The sequence below is a fragment of the Lipophrys pholis genome (assembly GCF_963383615.2).
Source record: "Lipophrys pholis genome assembly, chromosome: 14".
NCBI lineage: Eukaryota > Metazoa > Chordata > Actinopteri > Blenniiformes > Blenniidae > Lipophrys > Lipophrys pholis.
The window spans coordinates 23,754,335-23,764,609 of record NC_137633.1 but is presented as its reverse complement, the minus strand read 5'-3'; the positions used below and the strand labels follow the sequence as shown (position 1 = coordinate 23,764,609).

Genomic DNA, 10,275 nt, shown 5'->3' with positions numbered 1-10,275 from the left:
TTACAAATACAGATAACCTATCCAATACACCAGATTAAAAAGTCCGAATGCAGTGGGAAAGAAGATCCGTGAATAAGAGTCAATCTTGGAAACTCGCACATGCATCCTGTTTTCACGCCAGGCGCCAGAACGACAGTCATCGAAGCAGCAGAAGAAGCTTGCGCAGTCTTTTCCATCTAAACACTCATACGCATAGTCATCTTCCTCATGATAGGACACAATATTATTCATCTGTAAGAGGGACGTGCCAGGCCGGATATTCACCAGGCTGGTCACTTTCTGCTGTGGAGGGAATATCACACACAGTTACTTCAGAATGGTAATATTCACTATACGTGGCTGCAAATGAAGACAATTTTAAAAAAGAAAGGGAGAAGAGGGGTCCTGTACCTGCGTGTTATTGTTAGCTTTAGATTTCTTGGTCTGTCTGTTGCTGGTGAAGTAGTGCAACGTGCCGTACTCCATGAGAGCAGCAAAGGTGAAGATGAAGCAGACGGAGACGAACAAGTCCATCGCAGTCACATAGGAAACTTTAGGCAACGACTTCCTGGAGATGGTGCTGAGGGTCGTCATGGTCAGCACTGTGGTTATACCTGATTGGATTGGAAGAAATGCATTAATTCCTCAGAAGTAGAAGAGTATTTTACAAAGTTACACATGGCTGCTTGTTATAGACACTAGAATTGGATGATCTTAGGGGATGATCTTGGATAGTCACGCAGTGCAAGACTTTCTCTGAAACTTTTAATTTGAGGTGTAACCTGTAAAGTGTTGATTTCATTTATTTTAACAACTGTATTGATCCCCTTGGGGCAATATTGACCGAATGACCTGTTCGCCTTGGGTTCCCCGATGTGGCCCAGACGTGGGTGATGTGGCCCACCCAACAAGCTCATCAACAACAAGGTCATCTCTTTTTGACTACTCACTGATCCAACCGCTCTCCGGCCAGTCTGGGCCACATCGGGGAACCCGAGGCTAACATTTGGTGTCAGAAGTCCAGCCCTGCCTCACTGAGTAGAAGAGCAACATGACTGCAAGAGCAAGCAAGAGACCAGAGGAGCCAGATGAGGGGATTGCTGCAGCGCCTGGCTCGAACAAAGGTACTCATGGTCCAACAGACAAAGTGGAGGATCTGACAGCCCTGGTTAAGTCACTGATTGAAAACCAGAAGGCTAGAGACCAAAGCCCACCAGGCAGGTGCACACAGCGACCAAGGCCTACTGGGTGGGTGGACAAAGCGACCAAGGCCCACTGGGCGGACAAAGCGACCAAGGATGGAGGACCAGGCGGACATAGCGACTGAGGCCGACCGGGCAGATGTGGTGACCGCAACTGACGAGATGGGAGATGGAGATGGACCACTGTGCTCTTCAGTTCCAGCACAAGATGGATGCCACCAATCACGTCGCTGGATGGTACTTATTCCTGCAGCCATACGGCTTCACAGCCCAATACCGGCCCAGCAAGTCCAATTTGGTTGTGGACTGTCTCTCCAGGAGCGCGGAAGATGGAGGCTTCGCCTTGGGGAGGGAGGGGGTAGTTTAACAAACAGCCAATTTGTTACCGATGGGATCACAGCTCCTTACAACCAGCACTTTAGTTATTCACAAAGCACTGGAGCACACAGCATTTTAAGGATAATGCTACATTTTGCACATATGAAGAGATTGCACATGGTTGTCATTTTTAAAGTATTTATTGGAAACTTTTGTTGTTGCCATAGGTCTGGTTAGGGGGCATCACCAGTCAGGCGGCCCATATGTGAAGTCAACGTGACTAATTTATTTGAGCGTGCTGCAATATATGTGATATGAGAGTAGCTTTTTCCTGTTGGTGTTGATGCACATGTGCAGAATGTTTTAAGGTGTGGGTGAGAGTGTTTTGCAGTGTACAAGTGGAAGGTTTAAACTCACCTTCTCCTCTTGTGTTCAGGCCTGTGTCTCAGCAAAAGATTTCCCCTGGAACAGACACTGCTAATGATGGTTCCGGGCTGAACCAAGAGGAGGAGGGAGCAGGGGGTGTTGCATTTTATTTTAGCGGGGTTTATAATTTAGTTTATAATTTAGGTGTTTAGTTTTCAGGTGTATTTGTTATTATGGGTTTTCTTTTCATTAACACATGGTCGTGGTTTTGTAATTGAGGATTTGAACTTAGTTTTAACAAAGCTAATGTTGTTGATATCAGCTCTGTACTTTATAATGGTTTGATCCAACTGGGTAGAATGTATTTAAGCCGCCTGTTACCATCATTCTCTGTTCTGCTGCTGGAGAAGCGTCGCTCCTATATCCTCTAATGCACTATTTTGTGGACCCCTCAAGCTGCCCTGTCATCTAATTTTTTCTACCCACTGATCCAACCCATCTCCGGCCAGTCTGGGTCATATCGGGGAACCAAGGCTCATAGACCTATCGGTAGCAGTGACACAAAGCAGCGCTCAGGGGGGAGCTGGTGGGATCCGAGGGTGTTACTCAGAGCAAGAGCAATTAACCACTGCGCCACCGTGTGTTGTTCTGTCAGGGTCAGCAGGCCAGAGAGATGTTTGTCTTTAGAAGAGGCCCAGAGAGGAAGATGTCAATCCACAGTGAAGAAGTTTGTTGAGCTGCTCAGTCGTTGAGTCTCTCCAGCACAATGAATTGAAGGTCACTACACCAAGAAGTCATCGTCATTCCCTTTCAGTCCAACACTCCAATGGCAACAATAGAGATGATTGTTCTTCACCAAGTCCTGAACACGTGACAGAAAGGCTTTCTGAAGCAATTCACTTTTGTTTCAGTTAATAGTTCACAAGTAGAATTCATTTAAATCAATAGATGCTCCTTTAGGAGGTTTCTTCCTGAGCGAAATGTTTGTGGAATATACTGGCTTATATGTGATGATAAAATGTTTTAAACTCAAGACCCTTAAAGTCTGTTCTAGCTGACGTGTTATTTTAGGAACCGCTCAGCTGTTATAAATACATTTGTTTGGAAAGAAGAGAGCGGGAGGCCGACACAGACTAACTGTTGTTTTTGTTACTTGATGTGAAGTCGTAGACATTTGTACCGACTTCGAAGACATTTCCTTTATCTCTTTGTGAGCCGTCTCCTTGTTTACTGTCTAGTACTGACAGCATCATTCGGAGGAGAAAAGCTCTGATGAAATGGAAGTGGAGAGAGTTCCCACACAACAGAGTACCAACTACATCCATTTGAATCTGACTGCTGTGGAAACGGCATCGATCCATAGTTTGGATAGATTCAGCAAGTAATGATACTCTGATCAATCTTTGTGGAGCAATATTCCTCGCAGTGTGTTGATGAACAAACGGTGCTGAATGTGTAAATGAGCTGAGTGTCTGACGACAGACTTGATCACAGCTAATTAACTGCGTGTCTGCAAACTCACACAGTTTCCGTCGTTACATTTTATTTCAGTCCATTTTGAAGTACTTTTTGGGAGTATTTTCAATAGAATTACTACCTTATCTCAGTAATTCTTTATATACATGGATAAGAGACCAAAATATAACTGAACACTTTTGGGTATTTCCTCTTCCACTTTGGTAAAGATGGATTTTTCCCCCAAAGCAGAGCAACATTGAACGTTTTTAAAAAATGACCAACAATGAAATGATTCACAAAACAACCAATTGGACGCTGAGACGAAATATGTCAAGAAAAAGAAGGAACGTATCAAACCTAAAGATGTGCGGGCTGGAACGGCGTCCTTGTTGATCCAGAAGGAAACCCAGGACAGGACCACGATCATGCTACACGGAATGTAGGTCTGTATCGTGAAGTAACCCATCCTCCGACTCAGGTCAAAAAAGATGGTCATGATGACATATTCTCCTGAAGGGTTCAACCAATATAATCGGGAATTAAAATCTCCACAGAACACAATCCAGTAGTTGATGGATTATTGGTGTAAAACTGTCAGCAGACTTTCAACAGTATCTGACCTGATTGAGTGTGTGCCACGTCCGTGGAGTTTCTTAAGCCAATGAAGGCAAATTGGTAGAGTCTCCAATAGCGCTGGTCCGCCACCTCCACTGCCCGTCGCTGCCACCGATACAGGATCTCATTCTTGGGATAACCATCTGAAAACCATCCGGCGACAACAGCACAGGTACATAACAGGCACATTAGAAGAAGTCCACCCTAAACCTCACATTCATCATTCAACGCACAAAGCAAGGCACTCGAAACAGAATCATATCAGAATGTAGGTGAACCACCTGGTGTCATGATTTCTTTTCAAATGAGCTTTATGACCTCATTTGGAGACAGACGTTCCTTATCTTGACGAGGTGGTGTTTTTAGATATTACCTCAGGGGTATTCAATTCTGGGCCTTGAGGGCCGGTGTCCTGCATGTTTTAGGCCTCTCCAGGTTACAACACCCCTGAATGCAATAAGGGACTCGTTATTGGGCTTTTTTACAAGCTTGATGATGACATCACCATTAGATTGAGGTGTGCTGAAGTTTGGAGAGACGTTTCAGCATATGAAACCACTTTGATGAAAACTTTGCAGACATGGATAAGATTTAAGATTTACTGCCAAACATTCAAAGTTGTTGTCATTTACATATTTTTCATCACTTACTATGTTAGAAGGCAGAATTATTTTATGAGGCACAATGGATTGATCCCACTAGGAAAACATTGTTTTTGAATTTGCTGATTTGATTTTATTGTGACCAGAGATGGGAATTGATCAGATTTTCACGATTCAGATTCCATTTTCGATTCTGCTTAACGATTCGGTCTGTATCGATTCTTATTTGGAGAAAGATCTGGAGTTATCTTGCAGTATGAACAGCAGAGGACGTGCTAACGTTGCTGCTGGGCTGAGATTCACTCCGGAGCGGATCAAAAATGTCACATTTATTCAGAGTTACTGCTGCTGTGTGTGCAAATGTTTCTGCATATTGGTCGTATTTTCTCCCTTTGATGAAATATCCACTTTGAAAGTATTGCAAGTTTCCCTGTTGTCGTCCTTTATCCTGAAACGTAACCAAGCTTCCTAGCATTTGTGCTGCTTGGATGCCATCTTTCCTGCTGGCTGCACTGGTGAGTGACGTTGCAATACACTTTGCGTAGCTTGTGTAAGCAATGTAATGTGCGTGGTGGCCTCATTCGCCCCATTGGAATCGATCAGGAAATCGTTTGCAAAATTTGATTCCAAGGAATTGAAACACTGAGAACCGGTTGTCACTATCAACTGGTTTTCAACTCCCATCCCCAGTTGTGACTCCACTGTATCTGAAGTCTGTCCCATTGAATTGGATTTTTATGTTCCACATTTGTCCGACCATGATTAGAATGAGTTGGTAAAGGCACAATGCAAATGGACGACAGCACTCAGTGTATGAACCAAACGGGTAAGGCATACACACTTCACTAACTCTCTCAGAAACAATGGGACTATGTGACTTTACTGCTGGTGGAGCAGTGATCGTGGCTTAGTGAGGGCGACCTCAAGCAGATGAGCCTTACGGCGAGGATGGAAGGAAAGGTTTCAGCCACTATGCTAGCAGGCATAGGAGCCCCTCTCTCTGGCAAGCTATGGAAGTTGAAGTCAAGATGACGGGTTCAAAAGATGAATGGGGAATACATTTAACCACCTACAGCTTGAAAACTCCAGCGGACACGAGTGCTCATCCATTGGAAAGTTATGCAGCTTAAGGTAACACTCCGCATTAATAGTCAACCTGACAAAAACAGAATCATGACAAAAATCAAGTCTCAGCATTGTTTTTTTTACACCCTGCCACATGTGACTGAAGACAGTTACGGGTCATTCTGATAAAACTTTGATCATGTGACAACGCTTCGTCAACCTGTGGGACCTTAAAAAGTAACTACATAACACAAACATGCAAATACATGGACCACAGAGGTTTTGTTACAGGGCCGAGAGCTTTGTGAGCAGCCAATGGGCATGGCTGTCCTACCTCAGTGTGTACATGACTCTGCCGTTGCTCCACAGCCTCAGGAGGCGGTTGGGAGTCGTAATCCAGTGAGCGTCAGACTTTCGGGAGTTCCTGAAGAATGTATCAGGGATCCAGATTTTGCCTACCATGTTACTGTTTAGCATGAGCTGTTTCATTGAGCTGTTGAACTTCAGCCGGCTGTCGTACCACGTCTGGGCAAAGAATATATCGATGGTGTATTCCTGGAACGGAAATATAGAAGTTACGAAAACAACGTTTTAAAAAAGTCTAATTCAGAAACACATTCAACCTTTGACATCAGAAAAGTCCTGGTAAATGAATACTACTTACTTCTTAAAACTACGAAAGCTGAAGCTCACGATCACAAACAGCAGACAAACAGACAACAAAATGTTTTTCTGGTATATCAGATCAAACGGATCGGCAAAGTAAATCTCACCATGTTGATGGGGTCGACTGGTCCAATGCTGTTGACATACACTGCTGTTTCAATGACTGTCGGCCTCACTGCAAACATAAAGGGAGACTTATTGCATTGAATTATAACAGAATCAAACTTGTTGGTATCCAGAACATTTTGGTTAATAATGGAATAAACCACATAAGTCAACAGAAAGGTTTTTAAGACTTTGTCTGTGAATTGTTGACAACATAATTCACACTGTTTCCCAGTCACCAAACAATGAAACAGAGTTTCCTAGAAGAGCAGCTGTTTGTTTGTGAAAGTCCTCTGGTTCTGGTCGATTCAAGTGTGACTAAAGTCCGAAAGCGACACGAGGTATAAAAGAACATTATTAACTCACGTAGTTATTGGCGTTTGAATTACCATGGTCCTTTATGAGAAAGTTTTTCATAGGTAAATTTACCACAATAGTTATATGTTGTATTTAGTTCGTCCCACAGCATTGTGGTACAATATAGCATAACCTTTCTATTTTTTTTTCTTGGACACCACACTAAAGGTTTTCTTTTCATACAAAACATAATTTTAAATAATTTCACCAAAAATGTAAAACGCAATTGAAGGATAAAATAATTTAAATTAACCCATATTTTATTCTCGATCTGCATGACATGTCTGGCAACAATAACTTTATTATTTGAATATAATAATTAAATTATAATTCCATGACGAATGTTTAATGGAAGATTTATTTTGAATTTGAAGTCAGAAATAAATAAGGTCATATTCCCTACCGAGTGTCACACCATTTTCTTGTTGTAGCAGTTTATTTATAAGAGATTATATCAATATGAGTTACTGGAGTTTTAAGAGAGACACATATTCCAATGTAAATTCTCCTGGAGCTTCTTTGTCTGGTTCTGTTTTATGGTTTTATATGTGTGAAAGTTCGGGATCCGGACCTAAAACTGGACACCCAGATCAGTGCCATTGTAAAGACCATCTTTTTCCACTTCCGGCGGCCAAAATAAAGCCTCTGGTTGCACAGCAACACCTTGAAACGGGGGTCCACACTTTTATTATTAGTCGGCTGGACCATTGCGTTGCACTCTATGTGGGGGTGAGTGTGGCTTCCATCGGTCACCTCCAGATGGGTCAGAACGCCGCTGCACGTCTTTTAACTGGAGCGTATAAACATGAACATATCTCCCCAGTTTTAGCTGACTGCACGTTTTAGGATCCATTTTAAAGTCAACCGCCTTGCCCCACCCTACCTCTCCGAGCTGATTCAGGAGGCATTGATGATTCCCTGATTGATTGGTTGATTGATGTACTGATTGATTGATGTATTGATTAATTGTTGTATTGATTGATTGCTTGCTTGCTTGCTTGCTTGCTTGATTGATTGATTGATTGATTGATAGATAATGAAAAATTGTCACTTTCTAGTTTTGAAATTCATTCCTCTGGAAGTCTTTGGCTCCTTGGGAATACGTACATACTGGGCCTTCCTCTGCCTCTCCGGCTTCACAATCACTTGGCTGCAGCCAGTGCATTGTTTCCTCCTTGAGGAGCAGACGATATAGTCATCTTTCACCGTAAATAACTTTCTTGTATTGATGAGAAACATCTCAGAAAACTCACCGCCGTCTTGAGAAAAAGGTGTGAAGATGACAAATCGTTACATAACAGAGCCAAAGAGTATCAAAACTATGAAAATGTGTGTCCTTTGGGAAGAGCTGCAGCTCTCTGTAACTCTTAACACTTTATCTTTGAATAACCATCTGACTTCTGTATGTTGAGGAACTTGATATGTTGGCTGCCTAGTTCATCATACAGCAGATAATAAATCCATCAGGCCTTCAATAAAATCAATTGCTACTGCCCCTGTTCTTTGTGACCCTGTGTCATCTGAAAGTGGCACCAGGTTTATTTGCTCTGCAGCTTTATCTTTGCACCAGATGTATAATTGTTTTGGTTAATTGTTAATGGCAGAGAGCCATCTTTAAAGGTTCCCCAGCTTTTACTGTTTGTTGCACGGCAGCGCAGCATGCAGCCTCCTGTGTTGAGTTGGAGAGGAGAACTCGCACTGCTTCAACTGAACCAAAGTTTTCACTTACGTCTCGTTTACTGTATGTCCTTTCATCATCATCTCACACACGCACGCACGCACGCACGCACGCACGCACGCACGCACGCACGCACGCACGCACGCACGCGCACACACACACACACGCACGCACGCACGCACGCACGCGCGCACACACACACACGCACGCACACACACACACACTCCTGCATGCTTGAGTTACCTCCGATGTCAGGTCGCAGTTTGTTGTCGTAGCCTTGCAGCAACTTGTTCAGGATCAGTGTCACATCACTCTCAATGACCTTTGGCGATAGAACCCAAGTTTTGTTTATGGGCACATCTTCATAATCCTCGTCTTCCTGTTTACTGGGCCCAAAAGCTGAACTGTGGAAACAGAGCACACTCAGTGATCCACACGTTTACCAGATGCTATACTAACTATAATGGAATGTATTCATCTACAAAAATATTCATGTTGAAATAATCTGGCAGGGTGAAATGTAAGCTTATTACATGTATGTTGATCCAAGCCCCACTTTTTTTTTCCAACTGCTGTTTCCTGCCTCCGTCTAACATTTCGTTTGAATGTCTGTACTTGTAAGCTTGTGTCAGAAATGTGTTTTAAATATGTGTTGTGTTTTGATTGCGTAACCTTGTCAAAGAGGAATGTCTGTCATCATTTGGGGCAGACAATGAAGTCTGTCTGTCTGTCTTAAATTTTGCAAGAAAGGGCACTTTTAATCAGTCAACATCAAAATTTTACCGATGATGCTGATTGATTATTATTAATCTTAATGCAAGATGACAGCTGGTAACAGCTGTTTGTTACTGTATAAACTCGGGCAATCTTATTGTACTATTTTGTGTTATCGTTTAATATTTTCTATCATATTCTATTCTTTAATAGTTTGGTTATTCGCAATGAAAATATTAAATTTGAAAAAAATAAAAGGCTGATTACCCAAAAGTTATGATGCCAAATTTATATATTTTTTTTCATACTTTTGGTTGAGAGTCATCTCGTGGTCAAATAGTTGCTGCCATTCAAAAATGTTCATCACTGAATACACTGCCTGGCTTCATGTGTCTCATGGCAAAGATCAGCCCCTGAAACACTAGATTTCCCCAGACAGGTATCCAGTCCATCACAAAGCAAACTCACACACACGTGCATTGATCAGACGGAGGATATATTATCCTTATTAAATGACCTGTGGCCTTGATGAAAACGTGCAGCCTAAATTAATACGACGCAGCCGTTATGACTGAAGGTTAAAAAAAACATCTGCATGTTTTCACACCAACCCTCTGTCATCATCATCAGCATCATCATGACCAGCAGCTTTTCATTCTCATCCACAGACACTTACCAGAGCCCGAGCAGCGCCAGCAGCAGCCACGGTTTGATGGCTTTGTCCCGCAGTGCTGTGACAAAAACGCGCTTCATTCTCTTCTCCGCAGCCGGGGAAAAAAAAACGACCTGATGAGGTTTTCCGGGACAAATAAATCAGGAGGCTTCTGTCGTCAAGGACGCGTCTGTGGCGGTGCAACGCAGCGACCGCAGGGTGCAGGGGAGGATGGAGAGAGAGAAGGATGGAGAGGAGGGGGAGCTAGTGAAGAAAGGGGGGAGGATAGAGAGAGGGGGGAGGAGGGATGAAGGGGGGGGCCTGGATGGAGGGGGTGGCGGGATGAAGAAGGAGTGAGGATGCTGACGAGGAGCTGAGTGTGCTGGAGTCCATCTGCAGTGCCGCTAGCAGACGCTTTCTCTCTTAAAGGTGAACTTCATGTTCCTCTGGTTCACGCTGCTGCTGTGTTACAGTCCTCTGTGAAGAACACATGACATT

The 10,275-nt window shown here is 43.2% G+C and overlaps 1 protein-coding gene across 1 annotated transcript; it reads right to left on the bottom strand.

The window, feature by feature from the left end:
- Positions 1 to 9,878, bottom strand: gabrg1 (gamma-aminobutyric acid type A receptor subunit gamma1; the record flags this gene model as incomplete). Its single annotated transcript, XM_080479885.1, has 9 exons — positions 1 to 282; positions 391 to 593; positions 3,681 to 3,833; positions 3,944 to 4,081; positions 5,614 to 5,696; positions 5,940 to 6,160; positions 6,379 to 6,446; positions 8,655 to 8,815; positions 9,802 to 9,878. 9 exons carry the CDS (start codon positions 9,876 to 9,878, stop codon positions 1 to 3), a joined length of 1,386 nt encoding a protein of 461 aa, XP_080336011.1.
- Between the last annotated feature and the right edge of the window lie 397 nt (positions 9,879 to 10,275).